Here is a 20,943-nt window from a genome sequence, read left to right on the forward strand (position 1 = left end):
GGAGTGATTTTGGTTGACTAAGGGGTTGCATAGTAACTTTTCTTAAAGGAGAAGGCTAAAATGAAGTAAACTTTATCAGAAAGGTCTATATAAATACACCAGTAAACCCACAAAGTAATGCTGCTCTGAGTCCTCTGTCAAAAGAAACACAGTATTTCTTTCCTTCAGTTGTGTACTCATGGGCTTCTGTATCAGACTTCCTGTTTTCAGCATAAACCTCCAGTGCAGGGCTTGAGCATGCTCAGTTTGCTCCTCTCCCCCTCCCTCCTCCCCTCCCTGCAGTAATCTGAGCTCAGAGCTGTAAGTGAGCAGGGAGAGACTCAGGCAGGAAGTGATGTCCAAGTTTATATGGCAGATTCTATCCTAAACAAACAGAGACAGTGTCTAGAGTTGTTTACTCGGGTATGTTAAAGCATTCTGCAGAATAAATATAGCGTTCTAGATTTCAATATTGTGGCTAATCTGTTGGCAATAAATCTTGGAGCTTTCCTTCTCCTTTAATAGAGGCTGTTTTTGAAAGGGTGGGCCCCAATATTAAAAATGTTTACCTGCAACTCTCCAGTTGTTCATGACAGGCCGCCATTGGCCACAAAGGAACATGAAAGCCAAGCCATCAATTGAAGATGAATAATTAAGCCATGCACAATTTCCAACACTTTGTAATAACACATTTTGCATCTTGTTGTGTTTTAGGAACTGGAGCAGTATAAGAGAAATGCTGATAGGACCTGGAAGGCAATGGCACTTGAAACAAATTCACGATAGTCACCATAGACTAGTTCTCATCAATGTTATTTCTTCTCATCTGGTTTGTTCCACATTAAAGTTTCTCATTCCTGTTATTGGTTATTTCTTAAAAAATATTGTTTGTTTTCTCTCGGCGAGATGCACACCCAAGTTGTCTGATAGAATGCTGATAAAGAACACTCGTAGCCAAAGCCCAGATAAATACACACATCATCAGTGTCGGACTGGGGTGCCAGGGGCCCACCAGAAAACCTTAGACCTTGGACCCCCTGGACACTGTAGACTGTGGGACCACTTTTCAAACTATTATTCCTCCACTCCTCTCTCAAACTCTTTATTCTCTTAGTCTTGTATTACTTACTTCTACTTCTACACTATATTCTTCCATAATTAAGCATTTTTTTCCCCATAAAGAAATAGGGAATGACCATGAAATAGGCAAAATGGTTAGAAGCAAGAGGGCCCACGGACACCTGGGCCCACCGGGAGTTTTCCTGGTATCCCGGTGGGCCAGTCCGACACTGCACATCATAGCTCCCAAGTGTGCCACATCTTTGTGTGTATATAACAAAAGCAACATATTGAGGCAGATTTATCAAGGGTCGAATTTCAAATTCATGTGAGTTTTTTAACCTACTAAATTCTAATAAATTTGATTTTCCTTAAAATTTGATTAGGGGTTATTTATTAAAAAAAATCGAATATCTAAAACTTAGACGAATCTTACCGACCCAAAACTCAAATCAAATTCAAATTGAATTCGACCAAACGCGAATTAAGGGGCCGATTCACTAAATTCGAGTGAAGGATTCTAAGTAAAAAAACTTCGAATTTCGAAGTATTTTTTGGGCTACTTCGACCATCGAATGGGCTACTCCGACTACGACTTCGGATCGAAGGATTCGAAGTAAAAATCGTTCGACTATTCGACCATTCGATAGTCGAAGTACTGTCTCTTTAAAAAAAACTTCGACCCCCTAGTTCGGCAGATAAAAGCTACCGAAGTCAATGTTAGCCTATGGGGAAGGTCCCCATAGGCTTGCCTAAGTTTTTATGATCGAAGGATATTCCTTCGATCGTTGGATTTAAATCCTTCGAATCGTTCGAACAAAAATTTTAAAATATGAATTTTCAATTCGACCCTTAAATCTGCCCCATGGAGTTATCATGCACGGTAGGTGTGTTTTTCCCAAGTTGGGTACCCCATAGCCAATCCGATGCTTTTATAACTGTTTTTGCTATATACCAATGAAAGCTAACTGCTGATTGGTTGCCATGGTCTTCTGAACTGGGCAAACTTTGCTTATTTAATATCACCATTCCTGTAGTTTGTGTGAATCACTTTGTTCTGAGCAAGCACGTGGGCGAAAGATCAGAGAACATGTTACATAAGCAATTACTGTATATGCAGCCTGCTACAGATCTTATAAATATATTCTTAAATATTCTGAAAATAGTAAATGTAAAATAATATTTTTTTTTTTTAAAAAAAATTTGTATTCTGAAATATAAAACTAATCACAGAAATCCAAAGCATCAATAAAAGATTTCTTATTTTTGATTTTGTCAAGAAACTATTTGTCCACAGCATATTTATCAAGAATCAAATTTGTGAGTCGTGTGAGGGTTTTTCCACCTCGGATAAACTTGAATTTTGAATGTTTACATGTTTATGGAAAAATTGGAATGTCAAAAACTCGCATGAAAAACAATGGGGGAAAAAACTCTAATTGATCGAATTTATGTCACGAAAACTCTAATTGATCAAGTTTTCGATAAAAAACATATTTTTACATTCAAATTTTCAATTTGTTATCTTATTAACTCACAGACATTTGAGTTTTTGAAAATATAACTCGAATGTGTGAGTATGGGTGCAAAAAAAATTTGGATCGTGGAAAAAATCACATTAGGTTTTTGATAAATGTGCCCCTTTGTCTTGACTGATCTAGGCACCAACGAGAGCGGAACTCTGGTTTTCATGTGTATTGCAAGCAGTTCTGCAGAGTTGGCTGTATCAATTTATTGATGCTATGCACAGTTTTAAGAAGCATGAAAAGCCGCCAAATACTTTTGTGTGCTCAGATTTTTGTGCTTTATTCATTTGATGTGCCAACATCTATTGCTATAGAAAACTAGACCTATTAGACTATACCTATAAGCTAGCAATATAAGGGCCTGTACTAACTGCCGACTTGGTCCCTCGTAACGCAATTGGTTGCTTATTGGCCCATGAATGGGGTTTAAATGTCGCAATAGACGAAAAGATCCGCTCGTTTGGCTACATCGCCAAACGAGCGGATCTTTCCCCGATATGCCATTAACGAGCATGGCTATATCGGGGGTAATCTGAACGTTCGGCCGTTCGGTCGGGTCAAAATCAAACCTGTCTGATCGGCCAAACGACCGATCTCCACCGGACAAAAGATGTCGGCACTCTCCACACACGTTCCGAAAATCGTATGAATCCTCGATTCGTACGATAGGATCTGTGCATCTATGGCCATATTAAAAAGGTGGCCATACACAGTCAGATTTAATCTGCCACCCTTATAGTGTATGGCCACCTTCATGCTTGGCTTGTCCAAAAAGGAAATGAGGGATGCACGGAATCCAGGATTCCTTTTGGTATTCGGCCAGGATTCTGCCTTTTTCAGCAGGACTCAGATTCGGCCGAACCGAATCCAAATCCTAAAAATCATGTGTTACATAAAAGGAAGTAATAAAAAAAAAATTCTGAGTGCTGTACATGGGGTTCTCCTTCCCCCTTCCTTCCCTTAAGGTGTCCATACATGGAGAGATCCGCTCGTTTGGCATTGTCGCCAAACGAGCGGATCTCCCTCCGATATGCCCACCTTGAGGTGGGCAATATCGGGCTGATCCGATCGTGGGCCCTAGGGCCCAACGATCGGATCCTATTGAACACAGACTGGTGGTCGGATCGTGGGACCGCATCAATGAACAGATGCGGCCGCGATCCGACGGGATTTTTAGTCCCATCCGATCGAGATCTGGCCGACTTTTGGCCAGATCTCGATCGGAGAAGCCCGTCGAGGGCCCCCATACACGGGCCAATAAGCTGCCGACTCGGTCTGTCGGCAGCTTTTATCGGCCCGTGTATGGCCACCTTTAGATTGTATATGCAAATTAAGATTCGGTTTGGTATTAGTCTGAGTCGTTCACAAAGGATTCAGGATTCTGACGAATCCCAAAATATAATTCAGTACATCCCTAAATAGTTACATATGGTTGAAAAATGACCAAAGTCCATCAAGGTCAACCCCTCCAAATGAAACCCAGTGTCTATACATACACACGCCTATTGACCCCTCCATACACACACAAACTGCATTTACCAATATCTATATGTACTAATCCCAAGGTTTTAGAAAACCTTTAAGGAAATGAAGAAAATAATCAACAGGCCAACTGTAATCCATCTGTTTTTTTTATTTTAACATATGAAATACAGCTGCAGGTACATTATATAAGAAACACAACTGTGAGATTGATTCCAGTGCAAGATGGCACAAGAAGCACCGTATGCTTTACATTTGGCAAAATTAAAAGAGACTGGAATCTCAATACAAAACTGCAACTGAAGGTGAGACTTTGGAGGGTCCCTGCAGTGAACATCTGATCCAGTTTGTATTTCGTTTGTGTAATACAAGTTTTTGATAGTAAGTATTCCATAGTATATGAACATGCATTTAAAACAGCTACATCATTTGTTACTAAAGGCATATGTGGCTAGATTTAACAATGGTAAAAAAATACATTCAACTCTTCAAATGCAAGCACAAGCATGTTTCTCGCTGAAACAATTTGTTCCAAAATGAATAAAAAGTTCCCCTAATGGATAAAAGCTTCTCTGACTTGTCAAGCCACCCATTTGCATTCATTTTTATCCAATGTTCATTGAGGCTTAACAATTCAGAGTGGGGTGTTAGAGCTCTGTGCTTTAACACCCCACAGCACAAAACAAAAAGTCTTCATCTGCTCAAAATGCATTCCGACAAATTGATATTTTTGATATATGCGTCAATTAATTAAAAGCTGTCTTTGACTGTAAAGAAAATGTTTGTCAACTGGATTCCCCATTTGGAATGGTACTAAATCTGCCCCAGGTTAATGTTCAGAGATATGCAATAGTATTATACATAGCTCTGTTTCTCCTATCTGCGTATCAAAATGTCTCGAATCTTAAAGCTTATTATACAGCCGATTATCATAGCTGGGAGAAAGGCATATAGCATTAAAAAGTCAAAGGTGAACCTGGAGGCGGCACCAGGAAACGTCTGCTCAATAAACTGGTTCCCCTGTGTAAAGGGGCACTGAGGGTTCACTCCAACAGAAACATTTGCTCCACCACCTGAGAAGAAAAATAAACTTGAGGTTTATGCCATGTGTGATGAAACCTGATAATAAAACTCATAAAAAACCTGTCAGCCATGTGTTAAGTTAAGGATATTGTCATTACTAATGGGTGGGAGCAGTCTCTTATCTCGTTCATCAACTAGTTGTGTGCTTGTGCTTGAACCTCCCCAACCCGATGTAAGGTTTTCCCTGTACTTTGTGCTGCAGTAGGAAGCATATCAGAGCACAAAGGTCCAGTCACCTCCCATCATTTTAAAGGAACACCATGACACAGAGATGAGAGACATCAACTAAAACATAGTTGTGTCATTGTTCTTATGTTAAACAGCACACTGGGAGGCACATTTATCAAAGGGCGGATTTCGAATTCATGTGAGTTTTTACAAACTCCCATAAAAAATGTAATTTTTCAAACTCGGATGAATTAAATCGAAAACTGGAATCTATTTTAAAAAAAACTAGAATGTCAGGAAGGCTGCAAACAACTCCAAATTGATCCCTGTTCTTCTTCTATTGACGTAAACAGCAATTCCGGTTTTAGGTGGTGAATAGTCAAATTTGGGTTCTTAAAGGGCCGAAATATGATAAATCTCGGAAATCGAATTGAATTTGTATTAAAAAAAACGGGTGGCCAACTGAATTTTGATCCTTCCAAGAGCCACCTCACCAATAGGTTGATAACCTCTTATCCACAAAACCCTATATAAGGTCCTAACTGTTAACTGTCAATTGTCATTTGAGCTGATAGTTTGAATTGTTAACTTAGTTAATTTTATTACTGTGATTTAAGAAACTAGACATCTAACCGAATTGCACCACTGTAAAATCTTACCGTCTAGTTCCGAATGCATACTTTTTGTATGAATCTTTAATGAAAACAAGTTTTAAAAAAAAAAAAAAAATGGGTGCCATCTTCTTCTCTTCGGTAATCTTCAGGAAGAGAGTGGCATAACGGCGCATGCACAGTTAGAGTAATCTTGTGTTTCACGACAACTGCGCATGTGCTGAAAGTCACGGAAATTGCAGAAGCCCCGGAAGAAGACCCGAACATTAACGAGAAGAAGATGGTGCTTATGAACTCCGATGCCCTGAATCTGCACCGAGGGGTAAGTAAAGAGTTAGGGGCATTTACCAAAGGTACCACCTAGGCTGGGGGGCAGAGAGGGGGGTCTATGTAGGGTAGGGTTTAGTTCTCCTTTAAACCACAAACAATGGCTGATCTTTGCAAGAAAATAAACGGAACTTCCATGTACCTGGCCTCAACCACTTTTACCTGCTGTACTCTTGTATTTGTATATTCTATGGTGTTTAAACTTGATAAATTATGAAAAAAATCATGGCTTAAGTAATGATCTGAAAAATGTGTTCGTTTGCACTAAGAAAGTATGATCTGGAAAAACGAACATGGTATGAACTTTCATAAATCGGCCTTGTAGTGTATAAACTATATAATTGATTTAAAGGGGGAGCTATCAAATTTAATATAAGCTTCTTCACACTGAAATAAGAAACTTTCTAAATACAATCAATTAGATATTCTGCATAATTTCTCAAATAATCAAGTTTATCTTCAATATCCCTTTCTCAGCATCTGTTTCTCTTCATTCTGTCTTCATGCAGCAGTTGGGTGTCAGATATTCATTGACAGTTAGATCCAATATATCTTCTAGGGGGGCTTAGTTTCCTAGCAGGTGAATTAGAGCTCACTCAAATAACTGATTACAGTACAAACAAAATGTAACAAAATAACTGGCTTTTGCAAATTCTGCATGTAGAGAGACATGATGTCTGGTGATTTTTATAGAGTGAGCTCTAATACATCTTCTAGGCAAAAGGAGCCCCTATAAGATATATTGGATCTAACTGTCAATGAATATCTGACACCCAACTGCTGCATGAAGAGAGAATGAAGAGAAACAGATGCTGAGAGAAGGATAGTGAAGATAAACTTGATTATTTCAGAAATGGTACAGAATTTTCAATTGATTATATTTAGAAAACGTCTTATTTCAGTGTGCGGAAGCTTGTTAAATTAAATTAAATTTTCATTTTCGCGATAGTTCCCCTTTAATAATATTAATTAACCAATGTCGTTGGCAGTGACCACATTAAATTAACTTTCTGTAGATAAATGTGTCTGTATCTACTTACCACATGTAAAATTCAGATCAGTGAACTCATTAATGACTAGTAATTCAGAAGCATATTTCTGGTACGTAATGTAGCTTAATAGCTGGAACACTTGAGGCATTTCGTTTAAACTCCTGAAAAATATAGATATAGTATAATTTTTTTTATAAGAAAAAAAAACAAAAAAAAACATTTCCAACATAGACTCACGTCGTTCTTAGTACTAGAGAATGCTACAAAGTATATTGCCTTATAGAAAATTCCTTTTGTTCAGACGAATTTCCTCTACTTTGACAAATCAGCCTATGGTTTGGTTTTAAGTGTGCAAAGAAATTAAATGGGGAAATTTATCAAGGATTTATCAGAATTAAAACATTTTTTCCAGTGGAATCACTCGATTGATAAATGAAAATGATGCTATGAATTGATTATTGTGCAAAAATTAGTTTTTTGGACACAGAGACAAAAGTTAAGATCGGAGAAGCACCATTAACAGCAGAGCAAAGAGTGCCCAGGCCGTACTATCCCCAACTTGTACAGAATATGCAAGTGAGAACTGTTACCTAAGGATTCCAGATCCAATCAGAATTCCTGCAATGTTTAGCAAGCTCACACCAGCATTCACTATGTTTGGGTTGTTCACTATACCGAGAACAGCCAGAGTCAGCAATTCGCCCATCAAATGGGGAACCAGAATCACGGCAAAGAAAACTCCGAAACGTAGGATATCAGCATAAAGTCCTATAACCCTGTAAGCGATATTAAAGTCAGTCTTCAATTTACAGAAATTAGATCAGAAATCAAGTAAACAAATGTAACTTACCAGTAAATGAAGGCACTGAATATCACCACACTGAGGATGCTATAGGGGACTATGTGTATGATGTAGGCCAGGAGCATCTGCCACTTCTGGTATAAACCATCCTTGCCTTCCTGGTCACTGATAGCGCGCAGAGTTGGGACTGAAAGAACAAGAAGGACCATTCCATAATGTGCCACAAATAAGCAAGGGAAATCTGTTTTGCCCTGTGTCACGCATAGGAAAAAAAAACTAAGGATGGCTGTTGGTCAGGAGATAATGGTGGTTACATATAAAGCAAGAACCACAATAAAAGAAGAAAAGTAAAAATTCATGCCTCTATAATTGTTCCCCTCAATTATAGATATAATTGACTGTAGATAATCATTAGTTATAGTGTGTCCTGATCAGCACGGGCCACTTTCAACAGCCCAGAGAACACTGAGCATGTGCAGAGTCCCTGACACCTTTAAATACCCTTTATTGGCACAAATGTTTCAATATTAAATGCAGAATTGTTCAATTGTTTAAAAGGAATATTAAGTACCAACTTTATACATTTTAATTAAAGGCATCACAATCAAAATTTACTCCGAGGCATGGCCATTAATAATGAACTTACACAAAGCAACGGCATTCAGTAAGCCTGTGTAGGGTGGTGCTCCCAGGCACTGGTAAATGAAGCCAAGACGATCCTGAACTGCCCCTTTCAGTATGTCGTTACTTAAATGAATGAGGAAAAACGCAATAAACAGGCCAAAAATCAAGTTTTGGGAGAGGCGCATGACTATGCCGAGTTTGTCCCGAGACAAATTCCTGAAGGTTCTCCTGAAAATAAAACATGGATTCATTTTAAGAAATGGGCATAACATGCCAATAATCTCTAGTATTTCATTACTACAAATTCAGAGCTGTGCATCTCGCTAAAACACCGAATTACCCTTGCACAACTCATATCTAAACAGTAACCCAACACCAGGATGAAGCCTACAGCCCATATGTACAGCCAGGAATAACACCGGGCATTAAGTTAGTTGGAAAAGTTCCAGATCTGTGGCAATAACAATCACTCTTTGTAAGGGTTAGTGTCAGGGCCCGAAGGCTCTGGTTGGGAATTACGGACCAAGGAGGAATTAACAGGCACCAAACACAATTCGAGGTCTCCAAGGGGTTAAGAAGTTCAACAAAGTCAAGTCCAGGCAAAGGATCAGTTCAGGCAGCAGGGGGTTCAATAAACGGTGAAACAGGCTGAGGGCAAGATCAGGAATCAATAGAATTAGCAATTTAGCGCACCCAGGAACACACAAGGTAGAACCTATAATCGGGCAATGGCTGCAGGGCTCTGGCACCTATTTCCGCGCCAAAACAAGTGTGATGACGTTCCGCGTTGACGCTGATGTTTCGCGTTGACACTGCACGTTTGACACACAGGCGTCATGACGCTGCGCACGTATTGGCGTCAAAACGTCACAACGTGCCATGTGTATCCTCTGGGCGCCTCCGTCTTGCATATGCAAACATATGCAAAAATGTCATGGGTCTCTAAACATGTCAAGTCTGTAGAGCTTTTCTCTTCTTCCAATTGACATTGACTCTTTTTTAAGTAAATGGTGTATAACCTCTAAGATTTCTGAAAAATTTGATGGACAAAGGCTATTTTTCATGGAAAGTAAAGCAAAGTAATATTATAAGTTTTAATATGCGAGTAATATGCGAGTTGCATAAAAATTATACACTTTTCCATTGGAAGAAACCAACAAGGGGAATGGCCCAGTACCCTATGGCAGAGGTCCCCAACCTTTTTACCCGTGAGCCACATTCAAATGTAAAAAAGCAACATAAGCATGCTAAAAGTTCCTGGGGTTGTCAAATAAGTGATTGGATATTTAATAGCCCCCATGTGGACAGACAGCCTACAGGAGGCTCTGTTTGGCAGTACACTTTTTTTATGCAACTAACGCTTTCTTTCAAGCCAGGGTTTCAAAAATAATCTCCTGCTTTGAGATCACTGGGAGGAACATCCAAGAGACCAGAGTACGAAGTGTTGCTCACAAGTCACTGGTTGGGAACCACTGCCCTTGGGTGTATGGTCTGGTGTAATTAGACCCATCATCAGTAAGAATTGGGTTTCCCTTGGCACTGAAACAGCAGGAGAAAGAAAAAAATAATTCTATAATTGTTATCTTACCTTAAGAGAACGCATACTTTAGAGAACTCACTGGGCGCCTCTTTCCGTTTAAATGGTATAAGTTTCTCCTTTCTGTTTTTCTTTGATGTTATGATCTTTTCAAGGGCATTGTTATAAAAATCAGAGTTTTTATACGCAGAGGCAATCGACTGAGATCTGCTGTAAGTCTCCAGTTCACGCTCTTTACTCCGCGTATCCACAGAGGTCAGATCAACTGTCGAGCAAACAATATGAGGTTCATTGTACATTTTCTCCCCCAATGCTGCAAAATCCTACTGTCCGGTTTCCAAAACCATATACAATATTTATATTTGAAATGCTTATTGTAATAAAGGACATTGCAGTGAGCACTAAATGTTAGAGAAGGGAAGTATGCACCTCCATCGTGCACGCTAATGGGGGGCCCAGTGAGTTTGGGCACTAGGAGAAAGTCCCTACAGTTCCCACAGCATGCCATCAATGTCTCCCAAGACGCCCAGACCAACTCTGCACACGTCTTGACACATTGGGTACAATTGCACCAATCATAACTCCCCCTCATGGACACACTGTCCCAGAAATTGTGGGGGGCGTTGGAAACGCAACATTCTGGGTAAAAAATGATTCTATAAATTCTGCACATTGCACTTGAAGATGTAAATAATCCATACTACCTTTCTTAGGGATGACCTGTACTAATGTGTAAGTAGACTGAACTAAACATAGAACTGGGATTGAATAATAAAGGTCATGAATACTGAAAGGTTTGAAACCTGCTGGATAATGAGGAGATTATGATCATTTTACGATTTTAACTTAACATGATGGATTGATGACTTTGACTTTAAAAGTGCTACTAAGCACCATGGTTCCCCCAACTATTGTTGCTAATATGCTACTAGACCGGTGAATTACCTGCCATAGAGGCATTTTTTTCCTTTTTATATAAATTATTTAAAGCAGGGACGTCAAACAAAAGTTCTCATGCTGGGAGGTGTTAGATCAAAGCAGCTGGAGAGCCGCACATTTCTCACTCCTGATTTAAGCCTTTGATCCTCATGACTTTATCAATGCTACTAAGCTGAATGATACATCAGCCCACTGACAAGTCTATAGAGGTCCTCTAGTCTTTAGAACTGTGATAGCCCAGTAAAAGTAGAGCCTTTACCAACGTCTGCCACTGCCCCGTCAAAAGAACAGTCATTTACAATGTAATCCTACCATAGAAATCAAATGGGTTGGAGTGTTGGGGGCACTCATAGCCGCAGCCGTCAAAAAACGAAATCATTTCCTCCGGGTTACCGCAGAAAATAAGTTCTCCCAAGCTCATGATAGCAATTTTATCAAAAACCTGTATTCCGAATGAAAAAAAAGAAGCCTTTAGCTCATTATACTGCAATAAGGGAAGCATTGCTGAAAAACACAGTAACAGATTAGAAACCGAAACAAAAATTATTTGGATCAATTAGAACAAACATTTCTTTATAAAAAGATTATGAAAAATTAAACAAATGGTTGTAAATGTCTAATAGACTCTCATGGTTGCGTAGGCAAGTGAAATAAAATGGTTTAAGAGATGTAGATGCAAATAATGAAATATAGGAAATGCTCTAATGAAAAATCAACATAATGATATTCTTCTTGCAGGGCTTTGCTTCTTTTTACTTACCTTCCCTTGTCATTTAAAGCTGGCCAAGCATGATCAGAACTTTAGCTGCCAATGGTGTCCCTTCAGAGTGAGTAAGAAGCTAATTGGACCATGAAGACCAAAACCGAAGGTTATTGAGATATTTTTTGGACAGGATTAAAAATCCCATTAGGAGAGGACCACATTGATGCTGTGATGCAGTCTCTAATGTGATCCAGTCATTGGCCCGGGAGCCAAATGGATCAGGCACATGGATGGCCATATTGGGAAATGATTAGCACTTTTGATGACCTTACTAAACAGGTAGATTTTGATCTATGTATGGTTATTTGTAAAACTCTGAGGAAGTACCGAGTATGTAGGCATGAAACGTGTAAGTTTTATCTGTACACCCGCTGCCACAGCAATGTCACATTGTGTGTTCCAATAAAGCCAGATTGATATTACCAGCAGTAACTCTGGTGGATAAATCAGTCAGCGCTAGATGCGGGCAAGATCGTTGGGAAGCATTGCAAGTTTCAGATTGAAGTTGCCGAACTCTCGCAAGAACTGCGACCGGCCTGGAGATGCTACTACATGGAGATGAGCACCGCCATTAATGCATCCATAATTTGAGTGCTATGGTTATTTGTAGTTGGAGATTAGTATCCTTAGGGCCCCACCTAAATTATAACTCACCATTGCTATGGTTGATATCAAAAATGAGAAGGCTACTAGTTGAATCTCCCTGATGTAAATAGTGTAAAAGCTATCACTTATAATATAATTTAATACGATCCTTTGCACTTTTAGTAATCACATTTCCATTCCAATAAGGCTGGAGTCAACACCCTATCTGCCCTGCCCCCATGCAATCACCATCAGTTTCTGCTTGAACACCCACCTTGAAAAGTTCTGAGCGAGGCTGGTGAATAGAGATAATGACTATCCTGTCTTTACGTGCAAGTTCCGAAAGAAGTAGGACGATTTGATTGGCAGTCATTGAATCCAAACCAGTAGTTGGTTCGTCAAGTAAAATGATCTCTGTTAACAGAATAAAATGAGATTTTCTTAGTGAAAGAAATCCGAATCACAGCAGGGTGATAACATCATTTTTTTGTGTTCTTTTAATATTATCTTTTTGCTGCCAAACTGTTTATAGTTTTTAACTGTAGCCTTGTACAATGTTTTGGGTAAGACCGAGCAGAGAACTTTCTCCTAGAACAGACTCATTCAACACTGAAATACAGCCAGACCCTGCTACAGCTTAACAAGGGCAAAAAAGGGGGAGCAGACAGAATTTGGAGAAGATAGTAAGGGGTCTACTTAGTAAGGGGTCACATAAAAGCCTATCCTCTGACCAGCATTGGGTATCGTTACTCACATTTTAAGCACACAGCAGGTTGATTTGAGAATGCTTGAGCCTTCAGGCTTGAGCACTCTGCTACTAAATCGTTTTCTTTACCAGCATAAAAAAATTTAAAAGAACTTGGCAGGTTTTAGGCGCCGAGTGTTTTTTTTTTTTTTGAAAAACCCATTTGGGGAAAAAACAATCTGCATGAACTAATGAAATTGAGGAACAAATAAGACTCTGAAAGCATTGAAATCCTCATTGTCTTGCAAATTTTCATGTTCTTACAGACAAAAAAACTTCTAAAAGCTTAAAGTAAAGAAATTACTGAAAATTGAAAAAGGACAGCCCCCATTGACTTCTACATGACCTCGCCAGCTTGTAGATGGCAATGTTTTGTATTGAGTTTTTGCGTTTTTTACACTTAAAGAGGTGGTCCACCTTTAAGTTGACTTTTAGTATGTTATAGAATAGCCAATACTAAGCAACTTTTCAGTTGGTCTTCATTGTTTATTTTTTAAAGTTTTAGAATTATTTGTCTTCTTCTTCTTACTCTTTGCAGCTTTCAAATGAGGGTCAATGACCCCATCTAAAAAATGAGTGCTCTGTAAGGTTACAAATTTATTGTTACTTACTTTTTATTGCTTATCTTTCTACTCAGGTCCTCTCCTATGTTCCAGTCTCTTATTCAAATCAATGCAAGGTTGCTAGGGTAATTTGGACCCTAGCAACCAGATTACAGAAACTGCAAACTGGAGAGCTGATTAATAAAAATCGAATTAAATCAAAAACCACAAATAATAAAAAATGAAAACCAATTGCAAATTGTCTCAGAATACATCTCTCTACATCATACTAAAAGTTAACTCAAAGGTGAACAACCCCTTTAAATATCAAATTTATTGTGGTTTAAAGTAATTAGGTAAATACACCATTTTAAAATGAAGAATTTTAATAAATCGTCCATTTGGAGTGGGAATGATGCATTCCATAAGCAGAATGACTGGGCACTCTGGACTGATCCATATATACAATATGTTGGAGACTGACTTTTTAATGCTGCTCATACAGTGTCCAATTTAACACTGCCAATGCCAAATCAAACTCACTGGGATCCTGAATGAGCTGGGCAGCTATAGAAACACGGCGTCTTTCACCACTGGATATGCCATTAAAGATACGACCCCCAATGACGCTGTTTGCAACTTGCATGAGGCTCAACTCAGTCATGGCTGACTCTACCTGAAAAACATAGACAGTTGCATGTTATATTAATGGACAAACTATCTAGAAGTATAAATCGTCTTGGTATTTGGAGAAGATATTGGTAATGGTTTCAACGGTGCTCAACACAAAGCTCTTCACGAAGGGCCTGAATATTCCTTAGGGCTCATATAAGATCATTGTATAATACAGTGTACCATATTATTTCTACATTTTGATTGATTGGAACCCACACATGCCATTTTAATTTACTAATCTAGTAGAAGAGGTATAACACAATGACCTTTTACTGTATGGGTGCAGATTTATCAGCTATGAATGTTTGAGCAACTGGAACCTGCAAAGTTGAACACTTTATGTGAACATGTTTTCCTATGCCAAGTATGGATGGAGCATGGCTAGAGTGGAGCCAAAGAAAGATCTCTCTACATAGACTTCTTGAACTCAGGTTGTCTCTTTTGAAAAATATCTAAGAGGAGATATGCTCCATATTTATGTTCGAGCAACTGGAAACTGGCAAAGTTGGACACTTTAATGGGAACATGGCTTCCTACTCCAAGTCTGGATGGAGGATGGCTGGAATTGAGCCAAAGAAAGAGCTCTCTACACAGACATCTTGCACCCAGGTTTTCTCTGGTAGGCTCAAAATATCTCAGCGGAGATATGCTCCATATGTATTTGCAACTTAACCCATCATGAATTCCAAAAACAAACATTTTAATAGACTCATTTAGTAGAGGAGGTATAACACAATGACCACCTTTTTCTTTATGGGTGCAGATATATAGCTATGAGTACTCTAGCAACTGGAAACTGGCAAAGTTGTACACCTTATAGGAACATGGCTTTCTAACTCCAAGTCTGGATGGAGCATGGCTGTAGTTGAACCAAGGAAAGACCTCTCTACATAGAAATCTTGAAATATGCCAAAGGATATATACTCCATAATGTATGTATTTGCGACCTAACCCATCGTTAATTCCAAAAACAAACAAAAGAAGGCAACCTTTTCCTTTATTGCTTGTTTCGAGTGCCTTTGGAGCGCCAACAGGGCTGTGTATGTCAGAGTTTCTTTCACCGTCAGGTAACTCAGCAGGGTGTCGTGCTATAAACCATGAAGAAAAAAGATGGTAAGAAATATTTCATGATGTATTTACGTCCGCAATAGTTACCCTAGTATGGCAAACATATGACTTTAACATAAGAGACCAATAGTGAATTCTGCTTGATTGTTCATTTAGTGTTGCAATTGTATTGCAACCAAGGTGCTTATGTCAGATATATATGTTGCTGTTTAAAGAGAAGGAGGGCGGCACAGGCAGTCGGAGTTGTGTTTATATAGCTGATAGTGAGCAGACATCTGTCCATGTGTTCTCTGGGCTACTTACTAAGTACATAAACACGCTCTTTGTCAACATTTCTTCTGTTTATATTCTGCTGATGGTTAGTATGTTGATTGACACACAGAAGGCTATTTTTGCCACTATTTGCGTTGCCCCCAGGGTTGCTTATAGTTTTTGAGTTAGGAAAGCGCTACCAGAACATATTTAGTTCAGGCTTATCACATTTACATGACGTGCTCCCCGACATACAATATATACTGTAGTTCTTGCAATTATCTGGACTGGAAATTATAATTACCCAGAAACCAATGCAGATGCATACAAATATGTAAGAGAGGGAGGTTCATACAGTGCTTTACCGTTCACTAAGGGGGTTATTTATTAAAGTACAAATGGTAAAAACTGAAAAATGTTAGTTTTTTTTACAATAAAATCTGAATTTGTAGTGGAAAAAAAAAACTTGAATTTTTTGAGAATTATTATCCCCGAGGATGCAAAAAGTCAGAATCCGAAAATACTCCATTTCAACCTGTCGAGGTCCTGCAGAAGTCGACGGTAGAGGTCCTATTTGCAATTTGAAGCTATTATGGGCTGTACTGGGTTTCATATGATAATCTGAACATTTTGGGCTTTTCTGCCGATTTCGCAAAAAATTCGAACTTTCCAGGCCTCAAATCTTAAAAAATCCTTTTTTTGTAGAGGTTTTTATGCGTGAAAAAGTCACGGTTTTTCCCCGATCTGTTTTTTCATGTTTTTTTTAATGAAGGAGTCTAATTTGATTGCACTTTTCTTTAATTAAAACATTTGAAAAATTTGGATTTTGACAAATAAACCCCTAAATGTCCTTACCTGTAGGACATAAGAGAAGCAGTTTTGGAATTGCTCTTTCTTTAGCTGGGATCCATTGACGTAGACTTCGCCTAGCAAGGTTCCTTTATGGCCTATTCTTCCAGACATGGCATCTAGCAGCGTTGTCTTCCCAGATCCTAAATACAGAGAACAAGAGAAGGACAGATCATTGCTCCATAGCATTAATGGCTGTACAACGGCCTTACACTTGTTTCTACTGGGCACCATCTAGATCAGGGATCCCCAACCTTTTGAACCCACGATCAACATTCAGAATTAAAAGGAGTTGGGGAGCAATGCTAGAATGAAAAATGTTCTTGGGGTGCCAAATAAGTGTTGTGATTGGCCATTTGGTAGCCCCTATGTGGGTTGTCAACCTAAATTGAGGTTCTGTTTGGCAGTACACCTGGTTTTTATACAACCAAAACTTGCCTCCAAGCCTGGAATTCAAAAATAAGCTCCTGCTTTGAGGCCACTGGGAGCAACATCCAAGGGGTTGGAGAGCTACATGTTGCTCACGAGCTACTGGTTGGGGATCACTGATCTAGATAGTAAGTAATGAAATGAATATGCACGTTTACTCCCTTTATTTATTGGTGAACAAACACCACAACAATAATTACAAAGTAATGAAAAATAGACTCATATCATACCACATGGCAGTGTCTTCCCCCTGTCTGCATAACTCATGTTAGCCACTCCCTCCTGATGCGTTTCACACCACTGGGTGCTTAATCATTTGATTATTTATCTAGTGTTATTGGACCTAGGAATGGTGGTCACACGTAGACAGTATATGGCCTTGATATATGTTTTATAATCTAGATAGTAAGCTCTACAGGGCAGAGACCTCTTTCTTCTGTGTCTCTTAATAGCAATTTTATCAAATATTGAACTGGGGTATCCTTCAGAATTGCCAGCATTTGGATAATTTGCCCCGAGCAAAAGTTTTAACTAACTGACCCAACATACCTATTACCTGTGTCAGTTCATGGCTGTTCTGAGCAGTCAAATGCTGATATTTGTTCCTCTGCATAATTATTTACTACAATATCTACCATCTGTTCTCTTATTGTACTTTTAAAAAAAGTACAAAAGGAGACCGCTGTATAACTAATCATAGTGGAGTTGGACTTAGCTTGGCACTTGGCATTTCATTTCCTTGCCTAAAATGATATATTTTGGATAATGAAAATATTTTGGAATCATTATAATGAACTGCCTACTTGTTTCTTTTCTTGTTCTTTTGTTTGTTCTTGTCCGTCACTTACCGGAGTTCCCTAGAATTGCCATGATTTGCCCACTCTCTAGGTAGAAGGAAACATCTTTCAGGATTTGCCTGCTCCACTTTTTATAATATGACTGTATGTCCCACCAGGGTCCAATGCGCTCGCTGAGAAAAGATAAGTGGCAACATATAAATGGGGAGCAGATTTATCCAGACCAGTCGGATGTCTGATGAATTGCTATTTCTATGGTGCAAGTGATGCTCATAGCGTTAAAGAGAGACGAGGGACACTAATAGCTGAATCATTTCAGCTTCAAATCTCTTATTTAAGCTTTTTTTTCCATTGAGATGGTTGCTTTACTGCAAAGTTCCAGCTGTGTCAGTACCGGTATGGGATCTGTTATACAGAATGCTCTGGACATTGGGTTTTCCAACTAAAGCTGGCCATAGATGAGCAGATTTTGGCCTTGTATCTGACAAACGATCGGACAACACAATCTTCCGACCTGCCACTAACCATTCAGATGAAATAAAGTAGTAAAGTCGTATGAAAGTTATAGCTGACGAATAGAAGTGACAGTTACCCCTTGATATGGTCAGATAGGCAATACATGCAGAGATATTATCATTAGCCAACAGAAATCTTCTAACCTGTCCCATCGACTAAACACGCCACGGTACGAAAAATGTCCACGCACGGTCCGAAAATTGTACGAAACTTCTATTCGTTTGACTATATCCTTGCATCTATGGTCAGCTTAAGGGATCTTCCCATAAATTGGATCACCATATCTTATGTCTACTAAAAGATCATTTAAAATTTAAATAAAAGAAAATGAATTAAACCAATAGGATTGGTTTGCCTCCAATAAGGATTACTTATATTTTAGTTGGGATCAAGCACAAACTACTGTTTTATTATTACAGAGAAAATGGAAATATTTAAATTAGAATTTATTTTATTATAATGGAACTTATTCCTAATTGGGAGCTTTCTGGATAAGGAGTTTCCTGATAATGGACCCTATACCTGTAGAATAAATTCTAATTGATATAAAATTGCTTTATATCTTACAATTGACAGACCAACTGACTCTAGTTTCAGCACCCAATTGTGCCCTGTTCAGTGGGCACTGAAAAGCCTTAGTGAGCCAGTTTATTGACACTGAGGGGGTTATTTATTAAATTCAGTTTTTTTTCTGGTTGGACTTTTAAAGAGGAAAACACTATTTTTTCATTGATACAATCAAGATTTGTTGAACTCCAATGGTGTTAATAGTCCGATTAAAAAAGTACCCCAACTCAGACCTGCCGAGTTCAAGTAGAAGTCCATGGCAGATGTCCAGTTGATATCCAAATCTGCACTGGGTTGCAGTCAATAATCCGAAGATTTTGTGGTTTCGGGCATCAAGAAAAAGTAGCAGGTTTCCTTGACAAATCCGAACAATTTGTACGAATCAGAATTTTTAACAATTTTATTGAGTTTTTTACTGCACAAGAAATTTTTGGGAAAATGTATTGATAAATAGGGGTAAAATGTATGTGCGGATTTGGTCGGAATAGTTTTCAGAAAATAGTGACAAAGTATTACCATCATAGTATTTCTCCTTGAGTTCTTATTTATAGTATCCACCTTTCTGTCTCTTTTGTATAAGCAGAGTATTATCATATTGTCTATAAACACCAATGATCTACATGTTGCTTCTCTAGATGTGACTACACTTTATTTTCAGTAGACATTTATGTTCACCAGCAACCACATGTCCTTATAAGAATATTTACCATAGATGTGCCACATACAGCCGTTAGCACCAACACCATCCTTCCAACCACTTCTGCTGAGATCTACTGTATATTTCAGTACAGTTATGAGATCCGTTATTGAGAAGCCTGTTATCCAGAATTACAGGAAAGGCAGTCTACCATTGACTCCATTTTAATCAAATGTATTAAAAAGATTTCCTTTTTGCTGGAATAATAAAACAGTAGCTTGTACTTGATCCTAAATAATATATAATCAATCCTTATTGAGGCAAAATAATCCCATTGGGTTTAAATAATGTTGAAAGGCTTTTTTAGCGGACTTAAGGTATGGAGATCCAAACTGCAGAAAGATGCTTTATCCGGGAATCCCAACATTCCCAGTGTTCTAAATAACCTGTATAAACAATGGAGGACAGCAGATTGCACATACTGTACCCGTCTTATATCCTTATATCCTTATACATTTGAAGGGGTGTTCACTATTCGTAAGAAAACAATGACTATCCAATAGTTCTATACAATCAAATAGAAGGTCCAATTAAATGCACGTTTATAGCACTTAATATGGGATATCATCGCTGTTTTACTTAAGAGCAGGTAAAGCATGAATTCTTACCTGACGGTATAGGATATCCCTTCAACGCTGATGGTGCAGCTGGGACCAGCACTTGGTGCCATGACATCTGAACCAGTATTTACACTGCCACTGTCAGGTTCTGCTGGTTGGAAAGGAGAATTTTGCCTCTCTGGCTCGTTCTGATCCATGGTGTTCATCTAAAGGGAATTGTGATCAGCTTCACATAGGAACTATGGTGTATTTCATGATCACATACCTCCTTTAAACAATACTTTGTGTTATCTTATTGACATGATCCCCCTGGTGACTCTTTCCAAGTCTCCACCACCTATTCATGGTCTACAAGTATGTTCCTTAGCAATACCCAGCATTTACTGGTACAGAGGAGCATTGGGAACCTTACACTTCTCTTATCTAGCACTTGAGTCACCTCTATCATATTCAGACTCCTGACCAAGTTGAGTAAATTTTTTCCCAACTGACATTATACCCTACTGACCTGAAACTTGGCCAACGTGGAGAAATGTTGCCCGTGAGCATTTGCCTGGCAGAAGAAGTTCAGGGAAAGTGCATAGTGCTTGAGGGAAGCCGCTGGTGGAGACTCTCTTGTAGCTGTCTATGACTGGTAGTTTGTAGCTGTCTAAAACCGGTAGAAAGTTCACCACTGGAGCTGACACAATTGTCATTTCCCTATCTGATAATACTTTAGACTCCAGTTCTGTAAATCAACAGAGCAATTAATTTGCTGACATTATCCCGG

At 38.8% G+C, this 20,943-nt stretch overlaps 2 protein-coding genes across 3 annotated transcripts in view; one reads left to right on the forward strand and one right to left on the reverse strand.

The window, feature by feature from the left end:
- dync2li1.S (dynein, cytoplasmic 2, light intermediate chain 1 S homeolog) overlaps nucleotides 1–842 on the forward strand; it is a 29,054-nt gene extending 28,212 nt beyond the window's left edge. For both annotated transcript variants that reach the window (XM_018265029.2, XM_018265030.2), the window contains one exon: nucleotides 694–842. In XM_018265029.2, the coding sequence (XP_018120518.1) occupies nucleotides 694–765 (72 nt within the window). In that variant the 3' untranslated portion in view covers nucleotides 766–842. The remainder of the gene's footprint in view (nucleotides 1–693) is intronic.
- A 4,080-nt stretch (nucleotides 843–4,922) lies between these two features.
- abcg5.S (ATP binding cassette subfamily G member 5 S homeolog) lies at nucleotides 4,923–20,888 on the reverse strand. Its single transcript, XM_041564281.1, has 14 exons — nucleotides 20,683–20,888; nucleotides 20,223–20,380; nucleotides 17,886–18,007; nucleotides 16,615–16,751; nucleotides 15,429–15,527; nucleotides 14,308–14,440; nucleotides 12,752–12,891; nucleotides 11,442–11,571; nucleotides 10,242–10,455; nucleotides 8,676–8,881; nucleotides 8,078–8,216; nucleotides 7,818–8,003; nucleotides 7,276–7,388; nucleotides 4,923–5,119 (listed from the first exon to the last, which is right to left on the reverse strand). Exons 2-14 carry the CDS (start codon nucleotides 20,378–20,380, stop codon nucleotides 4,923–4,925), a joined length of 1,974 nt encoding a protein of 657 aa, XP_041420215.1. The 5' UTR covers nucleotides 20,683–20,888.
- Between the last annotated feature and the right edge of the window lie 55 nt (nucleotides 20,889–20,943).

This window comes from Xenopus laevis, chromosome 5S (genome assembly GCF_017654675.1).
Source record: "Xenopus laevis strain J_2021 chromosome 5S, Xenopus_laevis_v10.1, whole genome shotgun sequence".
Classification (NCBI taxonomy): Eukaryota; Metazoa; Chordata; class Amphibia; order Anura; family Pipidae; genus Xenopus; species Xenopus laevis.